General features: G+C 45.1%; 1 protein-coding gene across 2 annotated transcripts in view; it reads left to right on the top strand.

Moving 5' to 3' along the window:
• Positions 1-1,082: 1,082 nt before the first annotated feature.
• Positions 1,083-26,081, top strand: part of slc37a2 (solute carrier family 37 member 2) — a 59,735-nt gene continuing 34,736 nt past the window's right edge. The window contains exons 1-3 of one of the 2 annotated variants that reach the window (XR_013495600.1): positions 1,083-1,536; positions 20,207-20,288; positions 24,781-24,871. Coding sequence is in view for 1 of the 2 variants with exons in the window: in XM_078199170.1 (XP_078055296.1) it covers positions 1,475-1,536; positions 20,207-20,288; positions 24,781-24,871 (235 nt within the window). In the remaining variant the exon portion in view is untranslated. The remainder of the gene's footprint in view (positions 1,537-20,206; positions 20,289-24,780; positions 24,872-26,081) is intronic. The other variant, XM_078199170.1, reaches the window with a different exon arrangement.

Raw genomic sequence — 26,081 nt, 5'->3', positions numbered from 1 at the left:
GCGGAAGTAAGGCCATTCGGCCCATCGAGTCCACTCCACCATTCAATCATGGTTGATTTCAACTCCATTTACCCGCTCTCTCCCCATAGCCCTTAATTCCTCGAGAAATCAAGAATTTATCAATTTCTGTCTTGAAGACGCTCAACGTCTCGGCCTCCACAGCCCTCTGTGGCAATGAATTCCACAGACCCACCACTCTCTGGCTGAAGAAATTTCTCCTCATCTCTGTTCTAAAGTGACTCCCTTTTATTCTAAGGCTGTGCCCCCGCGTCCTAGTCTCCCCTGTTAATGGAAACAACTTCCCTACGTCCATCCTATCTAAGCCGTTCATTATCTTGTAAGTTTCTATCAGATCTCCCCTCAACCTCCTAAACTCCAATGAATATAATCCCACGATCCTCAGACGTTCATCGTATGTCAGGCCTACCATTCCTGGGATCATCCGTGTGAATCTCCGCTGGACCCGCTCCAGTGCCAGTATGTCCTTCCTGAGGTGTGGGGCCCAAAATTGCTCACAGTACTCCAAATGGGGCCTAACCAGTGCTTTATAAAGCCTCAGAAGTACATCCCTGCTTTTGTATTCCAAGCCTCTTGAGATAAATGACAACATTACATTTGCTTTCTTAATTACGGACTCAACCTGCAAGTTTACCTTTAGAGAATCCTGGACTAGGACTCCCAAGTCCCTTTGCACTTTAGCATTATGAATTTTGTCACCGTTTAGAAAATAGTCCATGCCTCTATTCTTTTTTCCAAAGTGTACGACCTCGCACTTGCCCACGTTGAATTTCATCAGCCACTTCTTGGACCACTCTCCTAAACTGTCTAAATCTTTCTGCAGCCTCCCCACCTCCTCAATACTACCTGCCCCTCCACCTATCTTTGTGGATTTCAGATGAATGAGGTCATTCCCCCCTTTCCCGTCACTCTGATAAAGCACAATAAAGCCCTTGTGACCAATCACTGCTTTCAGTTTGAAGTCTGGGTGAGATTGTGTTTCTCTGCCAGTTCCAGCTCCACCCAGTCCGGCAAATCCGTCACACTCATTGGCTTTTATTTTTTTTTGCCAGTTTCAGCTGGGTCACATGTCGGTGGAAAATCTCCAGCCCTGGCTGTGTGCTAATGATTGGTCCTATCAGCCCTGGATTGCAATGACATTCGTGTGATTGAATTCAGTCCTCAGCTGATCAGCCCCGGAAGTTTTGCTCTGTAACATTTGTTACCTTGCGCTGCGGTTGGCTACATTCCGCATTGTTGCCAAGTGTAATTTGTTACATCACGGGAGGGGGGCCATATGGATGCTACAAGATCTTTAAAGCGGACCTCCCCATTCCAGGCTTCAATCACGGAGCTTTCAGGAGCTCTCTCCAGGCGCCCGGGCCATTGCTGAACCTTCACTGGGGAAAGACTGGCCATCCAGAGCGGAGGCTGTCTCGTCTATTTCCGTTTGCAACCTCGAATCACCGGGTGAATCATGGCTCGGGCTACGGTACCTCCAGGGATCCGCTGTATCCAAGCATTTTCCAGGGACACTTGGTGAGTAGTGGGTGGATGATTGTACATTGCAGGTGTCCTGGAAGTGTGGGGGTGTGTATGCTACCCGGTAACCGCCCTCTGTTAAAGGCAAATCCGCCTTTTCCTTACAGAGCAAGACAAAGAGAGCCATAGTCCTTGCTGCTGTGTGTCTGTCCCACTGCCTAGAGCTCCCTCTTTGGATCAGTTTTCTGCTTCCCTGCTCTTGCTTCTCTTCTGACAGGCTCCTTCAGTGACCATTGATTCACAGACTGCAACTTTGTCTGCAAATCTAACCTTTGCCCTTTTCCTGGGTGCCTACCTTCCATTTATTACTATCTCTTCCCTTTTTTATCAATCTTTTATCTAACCTTATCTTCCCTTTCTCTCTCTCTCTCTCTCTCTCTCTTTCCCCTCCCCCCCCCCCCCCCCCCCCGCCAATTTCTGGCTCTAACCCTATTTTCCTTTCTCCCTGTTACAGTGGAATGATTATCACCATGGTTTTCTTTTTCTGTACAATTTCCTTGCTATTGGGTTCCAGGTCATTCACCTGCCACATATGGATTCTGCCTTCATGGCTTATTTCCTCCTGAGATATGCAAGCAAAACTATACAATATCTATTGATACACATGCACACCTTATTGTTTATTCCTTCATGGGGCGTGGGTGTTCTGGCAAGGTCAACATTTGTTGTCTGCTGATGCCCAACCACCCTTGAACTGCGTGGCTTGTTGGGCCATTTGAGGGCAGTTGAGTTACTTTTGCTGTGAATCTGGAGTCGCATGTAGGCCAGACCAGGATAAGACAGCAGATTTCCTTCCCTAAAGGGCATTAGTGAGTCATGCGGGTTTTCTTTTTGAACAATTGTTAGTTTCATGGTCACCATTCCTGACATTTGCTTCCAATTCCAGATAAATTCCACCAACTGCAGTTGTGGAATTTGAACCTGTGTTCCCTTGGGCATTTAGTTTGGGCCTCTGGATTGCTAGTCCAATGACTATTATTGAGGCCTGGCAGGTTGCCCTCATGGTGATCAGATTTGTAACAGCACAGCAAGCTGTCCAGATAACAGGATTCTGGGGAGAGTTTGAACGTCCTCTTACTCTTCAGTCCTGTACTTAACCAGATGTTTGAGGTGTTCCTCTCCAGATCTGATTTTTTTTTTTTCAGACATTAGGGGCTGAAGGTGGGGCCTTCCTGGTTCATCCTTTTAACTAACCAGGGGCTGTCAGGACAGCCAGCAACATGGAACTAATGACACACTCAGCACAGGGAATAACCATTTAGCTCAGTGCATGAGCCAGCTGTTTGCCAGAGAAATCCACTGCAAATCCCACTTTCCATGCAGCTGTGGGCAGCATGGTGGCACAGTGGTTAATGCTGCCACCTCAGCATCAGGGACCCAGGTTCAATTCCGGCCTTGAGTGACTGTGGAGTTTGCACATTCTCCGTGTGTGCGTGGGTTTCCTCCCACACTCAAAGATGTATGGATTAGGTGGATTGGTCATGCCAAATTGCTCCTTAGTGTCAGGGGATCAGCAGGGTAAATATGTGGGGTTACAGAGATGGGGCCTGGGTGGGATTGTTGTCAGTACCAGCTCGATGGGCCGAATGACCCACTTCTGCACTATAGGGATTCTATGATCAGTTTCAAATATTTGACCACTTTCCCTTTGTGCGATGCTGTGGTCTCCGTGTCAACCATTCTCTTTTTTGATAAGGAATTTCACCCTCTAATAACACTCTGGAGAAATTTCTCCTTCGTTTCCTTTCAGTAACAATTTAAAATGTATTGGGGGGAGGGGGGTTACTAGAGGGATAGAGGAAATAATTGTATATTCAGCCCATTAACCCCATATCTCTTAAAACTAATATATCCAAAATCTCACTTTCACCTTCGAAGCTGTGCAGGATAAGTGGACTGGTCATACCAAATTCCCCTGAGTGTCAAGGGGTTGATGTGGAGATGCTGGCGTTGGACTGGGGTAGGCACAGTAAGAAGTCTCTCAACACCAGGTTAAAGTCCAATAGACTTATTTGGCAGCACAAGCTGTTGGAGTCTCGCTCCTACACTCCCGATGAAGGAGCAGCGCTCCGAAAGCTTGTGCTGCCAAATAAACCTGTTGGACTTTAACCTGGTGTTGTGAGACTTCTTAATGTCAGGGGGATTGGCAGGGTAAATATGTGGGGTTACGGGGATAGGGCCTGGGGGGGTTGTTGTCGGTGCAGGCTCGATGGGCGGCACGGTAGCACAGTGGTTAGCACTGCTGCTTCACAGCTCCAGGGACCTGGGTTCGATTCCCGGCTTGGGTCACTGTCTGTGTGGAGTTTGCACATTCTCCTCGTGTCTGCGTGGGTTTCCTCCGGGCGCTCCGGTTTCCTCCCACAGTCCAAAGATGTGTGGGTTAGGTTGATTGGCCATGCTAAAAATTGCCCCTTAGAGTCCTGAGATGCGTAGGTTAGAGGGATTAGCGGGTAAGTATGTAGGGATGTGGGGGTAGGGCCTGGGTGGGATTGTGGTCAGAGCAGACTCGATGGGCCAAATAGCCTCTTTCTGCACTGTAGGGATCCTATGATGCTTGGCCCTGGTAGCAATAGTCGCTGTCCCTCCTGTAACCGTTTGCCATCTTTTGAATGGTTGACAGATATTTCTTTGGTGAGGTAAACCAATGCAGCTAGAATATGATGTGTATCTTGGGGAATTAGTGCTGTTAGATTCGGTGCTTGTTGGTTCCTGTATCTGCCAGAAATTTGTTGCAATGGTGTCAGTAAAAAGCTGGTGGTGTGATGTGATGTCACTGTGCCTAGTCTTCCTCTTAAGGTGACACTGGCTTTGTTGTTCAAGAGGCCTTTTGCAGTGTTGATTTTTGTCATGGAGGAGCAGTTTTAACTTGCTACAAAAACGTGGTGCTGATGAATCAGCCATTAAAAGCCCAAACTAACTCTGAAGTAGAGTACAACTCCCTTTGGGAGGGAATCTCGTTCTGCTTTGCTGCAGGTGGTTTGAACCATAATACCTGATTCTGGCGTCTGTGGGAAGCAGTACAATGTGACACCAGTGCCGCTGTTGTGATTTTAAATGCGGCCCTGTTGATGGTTGCAAGTCAAAATATGCATCAACTAAAATTTTTGGCCTGTGCACAAAATAACTGAAACTGCTGACATTGCATGTTGCTATTCCCCATTTTCCCCCCCACAAAAAAACCCATTCGTCTGGTTTCATCCACCAGTCAGTCAGAGTGAATTAGTTTAACAACAGTCAAACAAAATTAGAAAATCTCCAATTTTTAATAAACATACAAATTAGTCACAAATGGTGATCGACCATTATCTCTGATCTTGCAGAATGCGAGGTGAAATCCATATAGGAATAACAACCTGAATCTCAATTAAAGTGGCCAGTTTAGTATCAGCGGACCATATGATGCAGAATGGATCAGGTGTTGGTGTAAAAGGCTGGAAGAATGAGTTGTACGTGTTCATCCTGATCCAATCGATCTGATCTGGGCAGCACGGTGGTTAGCACTGCTGCCTCACAGCGCCAAGGACCTGGGTTTGATTCTAGCCTTGGGTAACTATGTGGAGCTTGCACGTTCTGCCCATGTATGCATGGGATCCTCCAAATGCTCTGATTTTCTCAAGATGTGTAGGTTAGGTGGATTAGCCATGCTTAAGTGCCCCTAGGTGGGTTAGCCATGGTATGCATGGAGGTAGGGCAGGGGGGCTGGTCCTAGGTAAGATGCTCTGTCGGTGAGTCAGTGCAGATCTGATGGGCAGAATGGTCTCCTCCTGCGTTGTAGGGACTTTATGGATTCTATCTGTGCTATGCTTCACCAAAAAATCATTTTCTCTGCTAACAAAGTCATAGAATCCCTGCAGTGCAGAAGGAGGCTTTGGCCCATCAAGTCTGCACTGACAACAATCCTATCCCCGTAACCCCACATAGTTACCCTGCTTATAGCCCTGACACTAAAGGGCAATTTACCATGACCAATCAGCCTAACCTGACACATTTTTGGAGTGTGGGAAGAAACTGGAGCACCCGAAGGAAACGCGTGGGAAGAACGTGCAAACTCCACACAGTCACCCAAGGCTGGAACTGAACCTGGGTCCCTGGCGCTGTGAGGCAGCAGTGCTAACCACTCTGCTGCTCATAAAATTCTTCTGAAATTTTAGCTGGTGAATTTTTTTAAGTGTTGATTTCTTGCCCACTTTTTTAAAAATCACATGACCAGGACATTTCAGAATGTTTTCATGGAAACCACATTAAACTGGGTTTTGGAGGAGTGGGAGATTTACAATGAGGAGCATCTCTGTAGCTGCCTTTAGAATGATGCAGGTGTTAGCTGTGGCTCTTGATTCAGAAGGTTGTGGATTCCATTCCGATTGCAGAGACTTGAGCACTCCAAATCTAGGCTAATGTGCAGTCCTAGGGGAGTACTGCAAGGTCAGAGTTGTGCATGGGATGGAGTGGGGATCTGTGATGCAGCTAATAGCAATTGCAGGGAAAGAGGATATAAGGGTCCTTCCAAGAGGCACAGTTAATTAGGGAGAGTATCCCGGAGGTTGGGAAGATCTGGTATGGATTCTCTGCAGAGGGCTGAGGGCATGCAGTTGGGGGTGGGGGCAATGGGGAGACTGGAGGTTGTAAATCCTCCTCCATCATTACTATCCTACAACACCCCCCCCCCCCCCTACAGCACTGTTGTTTACTTGTATTATGGGCTCGAGTCTTTTGGGGGGGGGGGGTTGAACTCATTGCGCTCAGCCTCTGACCTGGGTAAGATTGCTGTCACTGAAGCGTGCTGACTGTCCCAGCACTGTCATCGTTTCTGCCTTGCAAGTCTCTCATCTCATTCACATTGCTGCAGTTTGGATTTTTGTGTGTTTTCTGGGCAGTGTCCTTTCAGAGGGAGTTCTTGGTTTCAGTTCAGCATGGAGCTGTTTCAGATCCTTATTTCATCAAATCCAGACGGAAGCTGAATTATATCCTAGATACAACTGGAAAATCCTGCATTTTGTTTTGTATTATTGGAATTCCATCAAATCCAGTTCAGACATTCCCAATCATGGTGCCTGCAGGATAAATTAGTTTTTAGCAATTGACTTTTGGTAAAGAGTTCTTGTGTAGTAAGTTGCCCAACACGCATTAAACTGTCCTGCCCAAACCCATCATTTGCATAAGAAACTGACACTCTGATTTGATATGTGAATCAGTGATAAGGCAGAGCGATTTGATTTGCTAAGTGCATTCATGTTGGATATTTTGTCTATGAACCCATACAAAGAATAGTTTCTAGGCCAGTGACTGAAACAAGTGTCAGGAGGATGCTCGAGTGTTACAAACATATCTTTTATTGCCGAACCATTGGGAAGAATGGTTTCAATTTTGTCTTCAATTAAGCCTGTGGGTCTTGGGATCAAACCACTTGTAGAACGGCTTTCGGAGTGACTTGATGGCCCACTACAAAACCATAATATATTTTAGCCTCTGTGTGGTCTAACCAGCAGCAGTTGTGAATGAAACACTGGAGCTCCCTATTTACCTGGCCCCTGTCTATAACGTGCTAGTTTTGGGTCCAGAATCCTATCGTCTGCCAACCACATCATGGCGAATGTGACGTAATTCTTTCTGGGGAAGAGAACAAAATTTGTTTTGCAAAGTACAGGTGGAACTGTCTTGAAATAGTCCATGGGGGTGTGAAGTGGAGGAAAGTAATGATCCCTCTAGATTAATGGCACAAGTGACCCATCGATAAACTTGGACCATAAGTGGGCAAAGTGTATTCTTCCACAAAAACTTTGTGTTGCTGTTAGGGAGCTGCAATAAAACATTGGCGTAAACCATATAGAATAGAAGCGTTTACTAATTTAATGCTTTCTATGGGAATGTGATTGGAAGATTGTAAATTATGAAGTTTTAAAAGGCTATTAAACTCTTTTTTTTTATTGGCACAATGGACGTATCAGATTAGTCCACCCCTCTTTAACCATAGCCCTACAGAGTTTCCTTTTCCCTTTTTAAGAAAGTTGCCGTTGAATCTGCTTCCACCACCCTTTCGAGCACTCATTCCAGATGTTGCTACTTAAAGAAATCTCCCCTCCGTCAGCTCCGTCTAGCCATTTCCCCAGCTAGATTGTAATTCCCTACAATCACCTGTTCACCAGTGACCCAGGCTAAAATAATTACTAGCTTGCAAGCCTTGCTGCTCAGTCTGTTTCCGTCATTGCACCAATGGCCAACCTTATCAGGCATTTATCAATATCTGTTGAAAGGTTTTAAGAAATTGGGTTGCACTGTTGACCTCTTCAGCATGTTGTTACTTTACAATTGCATTTACATTTGGTTCAAGTAGGCCTTGTTTAAAGTTTCTTTATTAGTGTCACAAGCAGGCTTACATTAACACTGCAGTGAAGTTACTGTGAAAATCCCCCAGTCGCCACACTCTGGCGCCTGTTCGGGTAACACTGAAGGAGAATTTAGCCTGGCCAATGCACCCTAACCAGCACGTCTTTCAGACTGTGGGAGGAAACCGGAGGAAACCCACGCAGACACATGGAGAATGTCTGTGGAGTTTGCACAGTCACCCAGGTCAAGAATCGAGTCCAGGTCCCTGGCGCTGTGAGGCAGCAGTGCTAACCACTCGGTTTTAAAATGTAACAGTTTGACACATCTAGCTCTCCAAAGTCGTGTAACTATACCATGAGGCTGCCTATGGAGGCAGGCATCTTGAGAGCAGTGGCAAATGGAGTTTAACCCTGATAAATGTGAGGTGATTCATTTTGGTAGGACTAATTTAAATGTGGATTACAGGGTCAAAGGTAGGGTTCTGAAGACTGTGGAGGAACAGAGAGATCTTGGGGCCCATATCCACAGATCTCTAAAGGTTGCCACTCAAGTGGATAGAGCTGTGAAGAAGGCCTATAGTGTGTTAGCTTTTATTAACAGGGGGTTGGAGTTTAAGAGCCGTGGGGTTATGCTGCAACTGTACAGGACCTTGGTGAAACCACATTTGGAATATTGTGTGCAGTTCTGGTCACCTCACTATAAGAAGGATGTGGAAGCGCTGGAAAGAGTGCAGAGGAGATTGACCAGGATGCTGCCTGGTTTGGAGGGTAGGTCTTGTGAGGAAAGGTTGAGGGAGCTAGGGCTGTTCTCTCTGGAGCGGAGGAGGCTGAGGGGAGACTTAATAGAGGTTTATAAAATGATGAAGGGGATAGATAGTGAACGTTGAAAGACTATTTCCTCGGGTGGATGGAGCTATTACAAGGGGGCATAACTATAGGGTTCATGGTGGGAGATATAGGAAGGATATCAGAGGTAGGTTCTTCACGCAGAGTGTGGTTGGGGTGTGGAATGGACTGCCTGCAGTGATAGTGGAGTCAGACACTTTAGGAACATTTAAGCGGTTATTGGATAGGCACATGGAGCACACCAGGATGGTAGGGAGTGGGATAGCTTGATCTTGGTTTCAGATGAAGCTCGGCACAACATCGTGGGCCGAAGGGCCTGTTCTGTGCTGTACTGTTCTATGTTCTAATTTAGCATGGCCAATCAACCTAACCTGCACGTCTTTGAACTGTGGGAGGATACCAGAGCACCCGGAGGAAACCCACGTGGACAAGGGGAGAATGTGCAAACTCCACACAGTCACCCAAGGCTGGAATTGAACCTGGGTCCCTAATGCTGTTGAGGCAGCAGTGCTAATCACTGTGCTGCCCCTCCTCTGAAATTGCACCCAAGCCAAGGTCTGAGAGGTAGTGGCTTGCCCTGGTTCCTCTTTAGGGCTCTCTTGGGTGGGAGGGAGAGGAATGGATCTGGTGGCTGGATGAGGAGGTCTCAGAAATGTGTGTAAACCTTGAATAGCAAGCTTTTTGTATTGAAGCTACAGGGCTTCTCCTGGTGACCGGGTTAATGGCTATCGTCTTTATCCGGGGCATTGTGCAGCAGGGTGGATGTGGCGCGATTGGCGGGGGAAGGAATGGGTTTTTATTGAGTCTTTGATCAATCACCAGGAATGTGGTGAGCTTGACTGAAACCTACTTAATTACATGAAACAATATTTTTACAAAGGACTTTAAAACACATTTTTATATTTATATGATCTGTTGTATAAAGCCAAACAGCACATTATTCTAGACCTGGTAATGTGCAAAGTGGAATTGAAACCAGAAACTGATCAGAGTGATCTTATTGAATGGGTTCAAAGGACTTGATGACTCCTGCTTCTATATGTGGATCAATAATACACAAACCTTAATTATATATTGATGAAAAGGAGGCACGCTGTCAAAAGTTTTGTCTTGCACTCATCAGGACAGTTTGCAAGAATACAAAAGGTGACGGGAACAATATATACTGCACGTGAAGAGAGCACTGCTTTGGTGGCAAGTAGACTCTATGCTGTTTTGGTTTATTTTGGCATCTAGGGCCATGTCAAGTGATCCAGTGAGGTGACGTTAGAAAAATGCTTTGGAAGCATTGCCCTAACAACAGCAATTTTGAACCGTGTTACATCTGAGCAGGCTTCTCTGCAAAAGATTAAATTATGCAGGTTGTCTGTGGTTTAGTAGAGTGCTTGATGGATTTTTGTGTTTTTAGCAGGCTGCACTCTGGTTACAGCAATGTCAGTTGGCAGGAAGGTGTGATTGTAACATTTAGAGTGAAGACGGTTTACTGGCAATCTTCTGAGATCTGTTCAAGTGTTTGTTAAAGCTATTATGTTTCTAATAGAATTCCTACAGTGCAGAAGGAGGCCATTTGGCCCATCGCATCTGCACCAACTCAAAGAGCATCTTGCCCAGGGCTGGGAGGGAACTTGCGCAGACACGGAGAACGTGCAAACCCCCCACACAATCCACCAAGGCCAGAATTGAACCCAGATCCCTGGTGCTGTGAGGCAAAAATAGAAACCATTCTAAAGATTACAGAATGAAAGGGAGTGCTCGGCAAAATGAGTATATTGGTGCTTTAATGTTTAAATTGTTTTTGATGGCTGAGGGGGCGGGCAGGGAAATTGAAAGTTGGAGCCACATCTAAGGCAGGATCACCTCGATCTGTGAAAATAGAAATTTCCAAAGGATATTTAAAAAAATAAATTTGGGTGTGCAGCTTATCATGCATGAATCTCCTTCCCTCATCAGCAAGGAAATGTTCTTCAGTTTCTGAATAAAGGGAATATTTTCACATTCATTCATTGCGTTCTTGGAGTTTGGGGAATATTAAGATGGACAAATCTCATTAACCAGGTTGTCTTGTAAATTCTCCCAAATTTTCTTTTCCTTTTTGTCCTTGGGGGCAGTGCAGGGTGGAAAGAAAGAAAGTCCTTTGCAGTTCATCAGTGGTTAGCACTGCTCCCTCACGGCGCCAGAGACCCAGATTCAATTCCGGCCTCAGGTCACTATCTGTGTGGAGTTTGCACGTTCTACCCATGTCTGCATGGGTTTCCTCTCCCAATCCAAAGATGTGCCTGTTGGGTGGATTGGTCATGCTAAATTGCCCTTTAGTGTCGTGGGATTAGCAGTGTAAATACATGGGGTTATGGATGGGATTGTTGTCAGTACAGGCTCAATGGGCCAAATGGCCACCTTCTGCACCGTAGGGATTCTAACGCAGATGCTTTTCACTTGTTTTGAAAGCATTGCACTTTTGGCAGATGGAGTATAATTTGGGGAAAATGCATAATTTATTGACTTTGGCGCGGGGTGGGGGAGAAAAGCAAAACAGTATTTATCTGAATGAAGAGAGATATCAGTCTCTGTGGTAGAGGGAATTGGGTATCGTGGAACGTGACAAAGGATCTTACCACAACTTCGGATCCCGAGGGGACTTGACAGGGTGGTGCGAGGGTGAGTTTGGGCCTGGGGGACACATTTTTAAAAATTAGGCCTCATGTAAGATGATGAGAAAAATGTTCTTTCCACTAGACCATTAGTCTTTATTCATTCTCAGAAATGGGGGGTGATAGCTGTTGCCCTTGAGAATGTGGTGGTGAGCTGGCTTCTTGAACCTCTGCAATCCATGTGGTGTAGTTACACCCACAGTGCTTTTAGGGATGGAGTTCCATGATTTTGACCCAGTGACAGTGAAGGAACAGGCAATGTATTTCCAAATCAGGACGTCGAATGGCTTGGAGAGGAATTTCCAAGTCCTGATGACTGAATATTGACTTGTTGCGTTTAGACCTGGACTGCTGCAGTAGATGTAGCCGCGTTCATGACTTCTGCTGCAGAACGTTGTGCAACCATGAGTGAACACCCCTGCTTCTGACTGTAGAAGGTAATTGATGAAGCGGTTGAAGGAGGAACTCCCCACAGTGATGTCCTGGAACTGAGGTGACTGACCACCAAACGCTATCTTCCTTTATACTTGGTATCACTTTGACTCCAGTTCAGCTCTTTTGTCCATATTTGAACTAAAGCTGTACTGAGGCCAGGAGCTGAGTGACCCTGATGGAACTCAGACTGAGCATCAGTGAGCAGGTTACTGGCTGTTGATGACACCTTCCATCACTTTACTGATAATCCATGACATGGCAGCAAATTTTGGAGCATAGGTCTTCAGTACTATTGCTGCAAATTGGTCAGATTTGCTGTATCCAGTGCCTTCAGCTATTTCTTTATCACATGGAGTGAATTGAACTGGCAGAACACTGGGGAGACAGATGGATCATCACCTGAGGTTTATTGCAAATGCTTCAGTATCATGTGCTGGGCTCCCGCATCATTGACGGAAGACGCTCCAGAAATATCCCCATCCTTGATTGACCACCACCATTAACGACTGGATGTAGGAGGACTGCAGTACTTGGATTTGATTCATTGGTTGTGGGATCACTGAGCTCCATCTATTGCATGCTGCTTACACTGATGTACAACTAGACCTGCGTTGTAGCTTTACTAGATTGACAGCACGTTTTTATGTCTGCCTGCTGCTGCTCCTGGCATGCCGGTAATGGTAGAGAGTATGTCGGGATGAGGTTGCAGATTGTGGTTGAGAACAACTCTGGCCCACCTCGTGGATGCCCAGTTTTGAGTTGCTTAACCCAAGTCTTTCCCATGTTAGCATGGTGGTAGTGCCACACAACATAGAATAACCATACAATTCTACAGTGCAGAAAGAGGCCATTCAGCCCATCGAGTCTACACAGACCACAATCCCACCCAGGCCCTATTCCCATAACCTCACATATTTAATCTGCTAGGGGCATTTTAGCATGGCCAATTGACCTAACCTGCACATCTTTGGACTGTGGGACGAAACCGGAGCTCCTGGAGGAAACCCGTGCAGACTCCATACAGTGACCCGAGGCCAGAATTGAACTCGGGTCCCTGGTGCTGTGAGACAGCAGTGCTAACCACCATGCCACCCTCCAACATGATGGAGAATATCTTGATATAGAGTCATAAAGGTTTACAACATGGAAACAGGCCCTTCAGCCCAACTTGTCCATGCCGCCCCTTTTTTAAAACCCCTAGGCTAATCCCAATTGTTTGCATTTGGCCCATATCCCTCTATACCATTGTACCCATGTAACTATCTAAATGCTTTTAAAAGACAACATTGTACCTGCCTCTACTACTACCTCTGTCAGCTTGTTCCAGACACTCACCACCCTCTGAAAAAATTGCCCCTCTGGACACTTTTTTCTATCTCTCCCCTCTCATCTTAAACCTAGTTTTCGACTCCCCTACCTTTGGGAAAAGATATTGACTATCTCGCTGATCTGTGCCCCTCATTATTTTATAGACCTCGATAAGATCATCCCTCAGCCTCCTATGCTCCAGAGAAAAGGTCCCAGTCTATCCAGCCTCTCCTTATAACTCAATCCATCAAGTCCCGGTAGCCTCCTAGTAAATCTTTTCTGCACTCTTTCTAGTTTAATATCTTTCTATAATAGGGTGACCAGAACTGTACATAGTATTCTAAGTGTGGCCTTACCAATGTCTTGTACAACTTCAACAAGACATTCCAACTCCTGTATTCAATGTTCTGACCGATGAAACCAAGCATGCCTTCTTCACCACTCTGTCCACCTGTGACTCCATTTTCAAGGAGCTATGAACATGTACCCCTAGGTCTCTTTGTTCTGTAACTCTCCCCAACACCCTACCATTAACTGAGTAAGTCCTGCCCTGGTTCAATCTACCAAAATGCATCACCTAGCATTTGTCTAAATTAAACTCCATCTGCCATTCGTCAGCCCACTGGCCCAATTGATCAAGATCCTGTTGCAATTGGAGATGACTTTCTTCACTGTCCACTATGCCACCAATCTTAGTGTCATCTGCAAACTTGCTAATCATGCTTCATAGAATCCCTACAGTACAGAAAGAGGCCATTCGGCCCATTGAGTCTGCACCGACCACAATCCCACCCAGGCCCTACCCCCATATCCCTACATATTTTGCCCACTAATCCCTCTAACCTACGCATCTCAGGACACTAAGGGGAAATTTTAGCATGGCCAATCAACCTAACCCGCACATCTTTGGACTGTGGGAGGAAACTGGAGGAAACCCACGCAGACACGAGGAGAATGCGCAAACTCCACACAGACAGTGACCCAAGCCGGGAATTGAACCCAGGTCCCTGGAGCTGTGAAGCAGCAGCGCTAACCACTGCTACCGTGCCGCCCACTGTATTCTCATCCAATCATTAATATAAATGACAAATAACAGTGGACCCAGCACTGATCCCTGAGGCACACCGCTGGTCACAGGCCTCCAGTTTGAAAAATGACCCTCTACAACCACCCTCTGGCTTCTGTCAAGAAGCCAATTTTGTATCCATTTGGATACCTCACCCTGGATCCTGTGAGATATGAAGACAACACTTCTCCACAAGGACTGTGTGGTGGTCACTCATAAATAATGGACAGATGTATTGTGGCTTGCAGATTGTGAGGATGAGGTCAGATGTGTTTCTTCCTCTTGGTTCTCACCACCTGTTACAGATCCAAGCTATGTCCTTTCATGGTGTTACTGAGCCACTCTTGGTGATCACTTCACCAGAATACATTCTGCACCCTTGCCACCCTCAGTGCTTTCTGAGTGATGTTCAACATGGAGTCTTAATTCATCAGCTGATGGGGGTGGAGCTGTGTATAGTAATCAGCAGGAGAATTTCTTGCCCGTGTTTGACTTGGTGTTATGAGACTTTGCAGTCCAGAGTCGATGTTGAGGGCTCCCAGAACAACTCCCTCCCAACTGTGCCACTAGCTCTGCTGGGTCTGTGCTCCCTGGTGCAATAGAACTACCTGGGGATGGTGGTAAGTGGGAAATTAATTCTCTTCCCTGGAGCATTGAATGCACTAAAGGCTGATTTTTTTTTTTGAATGGGAAGGGAAGCCAATCAGCTGTAATCTTAATGAACAGGGAAGCAGACTCGAGGGGCTGAATGGTCTACTATTGATTCTTTTGTTCTTGAGTGGTGTGTGGGGCAGAGGATACATTGGGGTCGGAGCAGAAGTGAGAAAGTGCCAAACCTTCGTGGTTAGAGGACTACATCCTGAAAAAATTAACATCGACTCAGAGTGCAGAAAGAGACCCTTCAGCCCATCAAATCTGCACTGACACACAACCTCCCACTAATCCCACTTGGTGATCCTGATTCAGTACTGCATCCGGGCAAGGTGTTAAATGAACCTGATGTTCTGCAGGACGGTAGGCTGAAGGCAGTCTTGCTTGTGATTGGAGGTGTGACTAAATTGATGAGCTGAGCTACAGGAACGAACCAGTTTGAAGTTTCCCTTCACATCCCACAAACTTTCTCCCATTGCTCTTTCTAACCAACTACCTAATTTCTTTATTTTAAAAAAGATTTTATAGAAGCTGATTCCACATTCATAGAATTCCTACAGTGCAGAAGGTCAATTGGTCCATCAAGTCTGCACCGACTCTCCGAAAGAGCATTTTACTCTAGGTCCTATCCCCATAACCTCTCTCATCCATGGCCAATCCACCCAACCCGCACATCTTTGAAGCATGGGAGGAAACCGGAGCACCCAGAGGAATCCCAGGTAGACATGGGAAGAATGTGCAAACTCCACATGGACAGTCACCCAAGGCCAGAATTGAACCCTAGTCCCTGGCGCTGTGAGGCAGCAGTGCTAACCACTGCCATTCCTTGATGTAAATGCTATAAATCAGTTTTTTTTTGTGAAGCTGTGTTTTAATTCTTTTAGTGTCGCTATCTTTCCCGATGTTATATTTCAGCACCCTTTTACCATCTCCCAATTAATAGAATCCATTTATTACTTAGCCTTCAGTCTAAACAAATTCAGTTTAGTTCTAAACAATGTTTTTTACCCTGGGATCAGAGAACAGATTTGGAAGTTGGGAGCCAACTCAGACACTTTCAGAATCTCTTCGTAAACTTTACACTGCAGGCAGTCAGCAATGAGCAAAACAAACATGGTTTTGTTCCCATGGCTTCAGTCCATAGAATAAACAAGCCTTGGCTTATCGCAACATTGTCGATTGACTTAAATATGGGCCTATAAATTTTGCTATGGGAATAAGAGTGTTTGATGCAATATCAACATAGAGAACTTGTCAGTCAACAGCAATTAGCCTTTAATGTAATCATGTTGTTCATTTGTGGGACGTGGGCATCGCTGGCGAAGGTACAGAAAAGATTTACCAGGATGTTGCCTGGCATGGAGGGCATTAGCTATGAGGAGAGGTTGGAGAAACTTGGTTTGTTCTCACTGGAATGACAAAGGTTGAGGGGCGACCTGATCGAAGTCTACAGGATTGAGGGGCATGGACAGAGTGGATAGTCAGAAGCTTTTTCCCAGGATGGAAGAGTCAATTACTAGGGGGCATAGGTTTAAGGTGCGAGGGGAAGGTTTAAAGGAAATGTATGAGGCAAGTTTTTTTACAGAGGGTGGTGGGTGCCTGGAACTCTCTGCTGGGGAGTTAGTGGAAGCAGATACAGTTTTAAGGGTGTTTGGACAAATACATGAATAGGATGGGAATAGAGGGCTATGGTCCCTAGAAGGATGGGGAGCTTTAGTTCAGTCAGGCAGCATGGTCGGTGCAGGCTTGGAGGGCCGAAGGGCCTGTTCCTATGCTGTAATTTTCTTTGTTCTTTGGCTGGCCAACATTTATTGCCCATCCCTAGTTCTCCAAGGGCAATTGAGTCAACCACATTGTTGTGACTCTGGAATCACATGTAGGCCAGACCAGGTAAGGACACCAGATAGGTTTTGCCAATAATTGGCAGTGGTTTCATGGTCATCAGTAGATTCTTAATTCAATAAAAATCTGATATTCAAATTCCACCATCTGCCAAGGTGGGATTAATACCTGGATCCCCAGAACATTAGCTGAGTTTCTGGATTGATAGTCTAGTTGTAATACTAGGTCACCGCCTCCCATTTCGTATCTCCAATCGCCTACTGCCTGCAGGATAAGGGACAAGAGGGAAATGCACGGATCTGAGAACTCTTAAAACGTATGAATCATCAAGCTGCTTTGCATGTTTGATACCAAGGCTTTGAGATGGCCAGTGAGGGTTGGAAATTGTGGAGTCGCTCCAACTCCCGTCTCATTGGCAAACTCTGGCCAGTGTTCGAGTCTGTCATCCTCAGACGCTGATCTTGCAGCCAGACTTGTGAGAGAACTCTCATTTCTAGCCTCTTTTCTTTTTTGTTGCTTGTTACTGAGTCCTATTTGCATATATCTGAAATCCTGCAGGCGCCATGCCATTCAAAGTGGGTTTGTAAATAACACATTACTGATAAAATATCTGTCACCTGAAGGAATAAATTGCTTGGGAAGGAGAAGTGTCTGGTTTTACAGACTCTGATTTCTGTGTGGTTTCACACAAGGTCTGTTTATTCTTGTTAATGTCTTAACTATGAATGGTGGCTTTTGTGTCAACTTAAATAGTTAGTGATACTTGGGCCCAGCAGAGTTATTCAGAAGCAACTCTTTAAAATTTATGTTAAAGTACTGTTTCGGTATGGTTTAATGCTGAATTAATTATTTTAAAATGAGAAGTAATAGAATTTGTTAATTTGAAAGAAATGTTTTGTATAGTGTCCCAAAAGCGAAGTCTTTTCTGAAGTCTAGTCCCTCTTTTAACATAGGAACAAACAGCCAATTCATACAGAGCAAACATCCACAGGGTGATGAAATACAGAGCAGATAATCTATTGAGGCATTAATGGTTCAGGCAGAAATGAACACATTCCAGATTAGATGCAATTATCCCTTGGGGATAAGGTGGGTGAGAAGTGATTCTAACCATTGGTTCAGGGAACAGTTTAGACCACTTGATTTTTATGTGTTGATCCAAGGATGGAATGTTGGCAAGGAAGGTTCTCTCCCATTTTTCCATCCAACTGAGCAAAAGCAAGAGAGGAACCTCCGTTTAATACCCCATCCCAAAAAGAGACACCTCTGACAGAGACCATTCAGCCCATCAAGCCTGCACCAACCACAATCTCACCCAGGCCCTATCCCTGTAATCCTGTGTGTTTACCCTGCTAATCCCCCTGATAGCAAGGGGCAATTTAGCATGGCCAATCAACCAAACCTGCACATCTTTGGACTCCCTCGGTATGACACTGCAACATCAGCCTAGATAACCAAATCTGTGGAATGAGCCTCGGACCTCCAGTCTTCTGGCTCTGAGGTGAGAGTGCTAGCACTGAGCCAAGGCTGGATAAATAAAAACATTGGTGTTTTCCCCCCACAACCCCTCTTTTATTCATTTCTTGTGGAGTGTGGGACTTGACACTGCAAGTTAAATGTTCCATTCCCCATCATTGATGTCCCATGGCTTGTTCATGTGGCAGTCTTTTGTCCTTCTTGGAGGTACTGATCATCTGTTTCCCCTCAGCTGGAGTTCATGTGAGATGGTTACAAGTTGGATCAGGATGTCTTTGCGCTAATGATGCTGCCACAAAGTGACTAAACCCAGATTCTGACCTGACCTGAAATGCCCAAATGAAATATTTGTTGCAGAATCTGTATTATGGCGACCTCATCCTTTAAGTTGTTGGGTGCTGTGTATGGGTCGTGGATGTGGTTAATGTTGCCATTCATTTGGATTTGATTAACCACTGGATGCAAGATACAATCAGAATGATTTCCTATCCACCCAGCAATGCAATACTGTCTGGTTCCTTTCTCTCTCTCTTGTGCAATACAATCTTGCTCTTCTCCGCAGAGAAGGTCATTGACTTGAGTTCAAGCTATGTTTCAGTTTACAAGTACATTGTCCGAGTCTCCCAGTATTGGGCAAGGGTGGAGTCTGTGGCCTGCAGTGTGTGTGTGTGTCCCACTTTGTGTAAGGTTGAGGGATTATAAAGCAAATTATCTCTTTATTGCAGGCACTACTGACATGAGGTTGGCACCTGCCATGCCATTCCCCTCGAGTCCCTGAGTCAATCACTGAAACCACAGGAAGGGGATGCATGGCATCATTCCATCAAACAGGCCATAATGTTTATGGTTATCTGGAACCACATTATGATAAGAATATAAATTATTATTTGATCTCTGCTCACCATTTCAGGCCCTGATAATGAATCTTTTATTTGGACATAGTATTACCTGGACTGGTGCTCTTTAAATAAACTCCCATGTCTTATGGACTAACTGCATAGTATTGCAGATGGCGAATCCTATTTTGATTCAATTTTAAGACTTTATAAGGGGAATTCATGAGCAAACATCAAGTTCCGCTTTTGAAGAAGCTGGTCCCCGGGGGGATTTAATTCTAATCAACTTGCATTCAGTTTCACTGTTGTCCTTTGTCCTGTGGCCTGGTTGTTTGGTGTTCGGGAAAGCTCTCCAGCAGATAGATACACGCTGCAGGGAGATGGAGAGGCAAACAGTTCTACAGTTGGTCCATTTCGGGTTCCTGAAGGGCTCGTGGATAAAGGAATGATTACTACCCCCACCCCATCAGATATCCGAACTTTCAGCACTCGGTGTCATTGATGTTGTCACTCTCTACTGACAGGCAATAAAATGTTTCTCTCAGGTGTGTTTCAAACATGTTTGTAACCCAGGGGCATTGGTTGAAGTAGTCTTTAAACTGAGCTTTGTAAGCCAAAGATTCTGGTTTGCTTTTTTTCATACAAGTGTGGGGAAAGAAATTTGTACATGTCTAAGCAAGCTACAAAGGTGATTTTTAAGTACAGAAAGATTTTTGTTTGAATAAGAGTTGAGGTTTTTTTTGTTGGTCTGGACATCCCTGTCCCTCAGTCAAATTGGCCATTCTTCAGCTATCAACATTGACAATGAGGTGGAGATGCTGGCGTTGGACTGGGGTGGGCACAGTAAAAAGTCTCTCTAACACCAGGTTAAAGTCCAACAGGTTTATTTGGCATCGTGAGCTTTCGGAGCAATGCTTCAGGAGCAGTGCTCCAAAAGCTCGCTACTCCAAATAAGCCTGTTGGACTTTAGGCATCGTCAATGTTAACACCAGGTTAGTGACTTTTTAACGAGATGTTCATTTCAGGTAGACTTTACAACCAAGGCCCAATCCTGTCTGCTCTGTGCACCAATGAGCACATTCCAGGGCTTGGTGGATAGCAATCAAAAATGGCCTACCTTCATTTCCATTGGTCACAGAGCTATTGTAGCCCCTTGGGTGAGATCAGATAGGCTTCGTCAATAAAAATGTTGCGTTTCTTAAAGTTAATTTAAAACCTCTTCTTTTTTTTTTGCAGGTATCGTGGGTTTACTCTGGTGTTGACCTTCCTGTTTTACACCAGTTATCACCTGTCCCGCAAACCAATCAGCATTGTCAAGGTACGTGAGCAGTCAACTTGGAAAAAGGGGGGGGGTTTGGGGGCACGAACAATTTCCTCACCAGTAGAAGTTTCTGGAAGTCCAGTGGGAACAGTGTCCAGTCTGCAATTGGGCCTCTCCATCCCAGTCCAGAATCCCCTGCTCTGATTCTATTTTCTTCTCTCCTGGGGTTCCTTCAGATGCTTGATTCTCTTTTTCATCCATGTCCAACTTGATTGATTTGAGTTCTCTGATTGTCAGATGTGGTATTTGGGAAGCTATGCACTCCAAAGGTCCGAGGCTGCCAGAGGTGAAAATCTGAGCTGATCTCTAATGAAAGGTTCAGCAGCAATAGACAGGCCCAATCCTGCTTTATGCCCACCACCCCCGCTGATCCAATTCGAACTCGCTTTGGGGAGGGAATGGCTTAGTGGTATTATCACTAGATTATTAATCCAGAAACTCAGCTAATGTTCTGGGGACCCGGGTTCGAATCCCACCACAGCAGATGGTGGAATTTGAATTCAATAAAAAATATCTGGAATTAAGAATCTACTGATGATCATGAAACAATTGTCCGAAAAACCCATCTGGTTCACTAATGTCCATTTTTAGGGAAGGAAATTGCCATCTTTACCTGGTCTGGCCTACATGTGACTCCAGAGCCACAGCAATGTAGTTGACTCTTAATTGCCAACTGAAGTGGCCTGGCAAGCCACTCCGTTCAAGGGCAATTAGCCATGGACAATAAATGCTGGCCAGCCAGCAATACCCACGTTCCACAAATGAATAAAAACAAAAGTTGAGCTCCAAGCAGAAGGGAAGTTCCTGAGGGCTGTTGCTCGGGGATCACCACTTCCAATATCCAACACCGAACTTTTGGACTACACGAGCCTGAATGGGGATTTGATTTTCCCTGATCACTATATGTTTTTATTGCTACTGACGTTGGTTCACTCAGATGGCCATGGATTTGAGCCCCACTCCAGGAACTTGAACTTGCATTAAAGTCACCGGGGTGCCCAGAGTTGTGACTGGATCTCCTAACACAATCTACCACCCTCCCCCACATTCTATCTCTTCCTTCCTTGGTGTAATCATAGTTGTACATTGCAGAAAAGGCCCTTTGGCCCATCAAGTTTGCACCATGAATAGCTACCACCTAAAGGCGCACTTGTCCCATAATCCTTGAATGTTATGATGTTTCAAGTGGTATATAGGCCAAATACTGCCTGTCTATGGATAAATGCACCAACTCAACAGACACGTCAATTTTGTGTCTCTTGCCACCACCCATGTTGAAACACGTTGGGCACGATGGTACCAGCTGTCCACGCCACGCTCCCACTGCAGTGAGGTCAGAGAGTTTGGCACCCAACCAAATCTCCATTCACTGCAAAGGGATGGGAAAATCCCGCTGGCATGAATGGCCATAAGATTCCGCTAAGTCAGCACAGATCCTGATTTATGGTTATGGTCTGATCAGCCATGATCTTATTGAATGGTGGAGTGGGCCGAGTGGCCTACTCCTGCTCCTAATGCGTATGTTTGTACGTATATCTTTGGTTTGTTAATTTTCATCTGATTACATTGGTATAAAGCCCTTGGGATAATTTGTTATATAAAATACACTATCTAAATGAGTTTTCATTCTGTCAAGCTTCATGTATTGGATCTGATTCTTAACCATAATTTTGGTTTTCACGTTTCATAATCCCCTCTTACTTGAAAGCGAGCACCACATATGTGCTGGCTCCACACGTACACAGTACACTGTGCTGAGCATGCATTGTGCAGGAGGTGTGTGATCGACATTTTGGGGAGTTTTGTGCTGTTCCTTAGTTGAAACATTGAACTGAAACCCCCTTACCTGTCTGCCCACACATGTGCAACATTAATCAAAGTAAAGAGGGAAATCTCCCATGTCCTGACCAATGTTTTTCCCTCCACCAACCCAAAGAAAAGATCTTGCTATGAGATCCTGCAAACTGATTGCCGTACATTTCTACACTGCTTCAAAAGTGATTAAGTTGTTAAAATCTCTGGGAAGCCTAAGGACACTTTACAAATGTTGGTATTTGTATTGTATCCTGTGCTTAACTGTGAATTCTTGGAAACAGAGTGCCTGATGTGAACAAAGTAAGAATTTGGTTTTGCTTTTGTAATTATTTTCCTCCCTTTATAATTATGCTGTCTCTTGTTTACGTGCTCCACCCTGGAAGCTCCAATGACGATGCACATGAGTCAAAGTCTTATCCCAATTTGAAAAGTTTATAAACCTTGTTTCTGCATAAAGATCTACTTTGCCTATTGATGTAACTTTTGTATTTGTCTAGAAATCCTCCTCCAGCACGGAGTGGTTTAGAATTTGAGAAAGGTCTAGTTAATTTCAGCAATATAATCATCTATTTTTAAAAACTGCCCACTTGATTATTGAGCCTGTGGCTGTTTGCTTCTTGGACTAAAATTAGCTGCTCTAATTCTATTTCTTCCTTCCTTGGTGTAATCATACTTGTACATTGCAGAAAAGACCCTTTGGTCCATCAAGTCTGCACCATGAATAACTACCACCTAAAGGCTCACTAATCCCATTTTCCAGCACTTGTCCCATCATCCTTGAATGTTATGATGTTTCAAGTGATCATCCAAATACCTTTTTAAAGGTTGTAAGGTTTCTGGCCTCTGACCATCCCAGGCAGTGCATTCTAGATTCCCACCACCCTCTGAGTGAAAAGAAATTCTCAAATCCCCTTTGAATCTCCTGCCCCTCACGCTAAGATTATGCCCCCTCATGATTGACCCCTCCACCATGGGGAACAGCTGCTTCCTACTCACCCTGTCCATACTCCTCATAATCTTATGCACCTCAATCATATCCCCCCTCAGTCTTCTGTGCTCTAAAGAAAACAGTCCAAGCCTATCTGGTCTCTCCTACATGCTCCCTCCCAGGAAACATCCTGGTGAACCTCCTCCGTGCCCCCTCTAATGTAATCACATCCTCCCACAGCGTTTAATTCTGCCTTTTTAAAAAAAAACTAATCCTTCATATCCACCGTGTCTAGTTGGTGTCTGCAAAGGATGAGGACATTGGGTGCATGAGAATGTGATCATTTCCAGGTTGTCCCAAGTGACACATCTATTCTGATTTGCAACTATGATCCCTGTTCCAGAATTCTGACAGTGACCCAAGTAATTCTCCTGGGTGCACCTACACCACATGGCCTGCAGTGGTTACATGATCAACTGAAATTCCCCACCTTTTTTTCCCCCAAAACATCTGACCAACACTTGGTGTAGATTCAATAATGGCAACTGCTGCTTCTGCATCAGCAACCAGTTAGAGCAACAAAATCTGTCTTGGGAGCAAAAAGCTAGTATGCAAATACAGTAAGTAATTCTGAAAGCTAAAAGTTAATATTTATTCCAACTGGAATTTAAGTAGGGAAGTTTTACTTCAGTTATACAGGGCATTGGAGAGTCCACATCTGGAGTACTGTGCACAGGGGCAGCAGAGTGGTTAGCACTGCTGCCTCAGAGTCTGGGACCCAGGTTTGATTCCCGACATGGGTCACTCTGCGTGGGTTACCTCCAGGTGCTCCAGTTTCCTCCCACAGTCCAAAAGACGTGGTCAGGTGCATTGGCCATGCTAAATTCTCCCTCGGTGTAACCCAAACGGTTGCCGGAGTGTGGCGACTAAGGGATTTTCACAGTAACTTCATTGCAGTGTTAATGTAAGCCTACTTATGACCCCAATTACATTTTACATGTTGGCCTCCTTTTATTTAGAGAAGGATGTAAATGCATTGGAAGCAGTTCAAAGAGAGCTGACCAGAGTAATGCCAGAAATGGGCAGGTTGACCAGGCTAGGCTGTATCTGCTGGAGTTTTGAAGAGTAAGAGGTGACTTGATTGAAACATACAAGATCTTGAGGGGTCTTATTTTATTTTTAGTCTCAAGTAGGTTTACATTAACACTGCAGTGGAGTTACTGTGAAAATCCCCTAGTCGTCACACACTCTGGCGCCTGTTCGGGTACACTGAGGGAGAATTTAGCATGGCCAATGCACCCTAACCAGCACATCTTTCGGACTGTGGGAGGAAACCCACACAGACACTGGGAGAACGTGCAAACTCCACGCAGACAGTGACACAGGCCGGGAATTGAACCCAGGTCCCTGGTGCTGTGAGGCAGCAGTGCTAACCACTGTACCACCATGCCACCTCACTCCACGTTCTGCCTCATTTTTCCAGCTGCTTATGACATGCTACATTTTTCTTGATCCCTTCCACATTTTTATAAACCGTTGCAGTAAACGTGTATAGCTTCTTCCCACTAATGGGTGTGCTGACCTTTGCTGGATTCACAGCTGAAACTCCCCAGCAATGATGTTTGGGTTCGGTGACTCTTATCGTTCCTGCCTCCCAGAAAGGCTGCTCGCTTCAAACGAGTGGCAACTATTTTTTTGTACACTTTTTTTTTCCTAAATCCTAACCAAATCCTTTTGTTTCCACAGAGTGAACTTCACAAGAATTGCTCAGGAGTTCCTAACCATGGAAACACAAGTCACCTTGACAATGATACGTGGTGTGACTGGGCTCCATTTGGTGAGAATCTCTTAACAAATTCTGTACGCGAATTAAAATTAATCATATTTGCCTCCTTGTGTGTGAGAGACTCTATTTTCTCCTTTTTTTTCAAGCATTGATCATTAGTGAGCCAGCACTGCTTTTGTATTGTAATCCAACAGTTTGTGCTCATGTTGGTATCAGCTCAAACATTACTCTGCTAATTGAATCAGGTTTCATAACTTGCATTGGGTCCAAACTCATCTACTTAACCCTGTACTACACGACCTACCTATTTTAACTGCTCCAACTCTCACCTTGGCTGAGATGAGCATTTGCAGGAGTATCTACCCACCTCACAATGTGAGTGTTACTCAATAAGAATCGGACCCTTCTCCATCCTCTTGCATTAACAAGTCAAACTCAATTTGCTCTCCCTAGAACGTGAGAGTTTGGGTTAACCTGCACTGAAGAGTTGGATCCAGCACAGATTTTGGAAATGTTGTGGGTGTGATCCACTATGATGCCCCAGGCATTGAGGAGCACCCAACTTTAACTGGTGACGGAGAGTCCTGTCCCTTCATTACGGTCAGCCCTGGATACAGCAGCTGGTACCTGCCTGCCACTCATTGCTTGGTCATAACACAACGGAGTAATTTCTGGGAACAGTGCCAGGGAAATATTGCTTCATTAACTTGGGTCTTTATCGTCATATTTTTAAGCTGTTTGGACACCCCGCCCCACCCCCCCCCCCCCCCCCCCCCCTCCCCCCAGTCCTGTCACTGCTGGTCCTGATCAACCACAGGATGAGGGTGGGGTGCACTACATTGCAGCTGAACTATATATATATAAAAAAAACAGCCCAGTCTGCTTACAGGAGCACACAACACCATCAAGATAATTATGGCTAACCATATATAGTTAGCCATAATTTGGCATAAATATCTTGGTGTTGTGTGCTCCTGTAAGCAGACTGGGCTGTGTTTTAATCAGTCCAATATGTAGGGATACCTTGAGATCAAAGCAGGCCTTGTAGCTGCTTACTGGGATAGACCATGTTGCTAAGTGACTTGGATACGCAAGTGAATGTACACAGATTGCAGCTCAGACTTGGCACCAATTATTTGGCAGCAAACAATAGTCGGTGCAATTAGTTTTTATCCAGTCAGTTTTACCAATCTCAAAACAGCACAGATGCTGCTACTCTGCTCCCTTTCGATCTAACAATCCGTGAAAACATGGTCATGTA

This window comes from Mustelus asterias, chromosome 27 (genome assembly GCF_964213995.1).
Source record: "Mustelus asterias chromosome 27, sMusAst1.hap1.1, whole genome shotgun sequence".
Taxonomy (NCBI): domain Eukaryota; kingdom Metazoa; phylum Chordata; class Chondrichthyes; order Carcharhiniformes; family Triakidae; genus Mustelus; species Mustelus asterias.
This window is presented reverse-complemented; position numbering and strand designations above follow the sequence as displayed.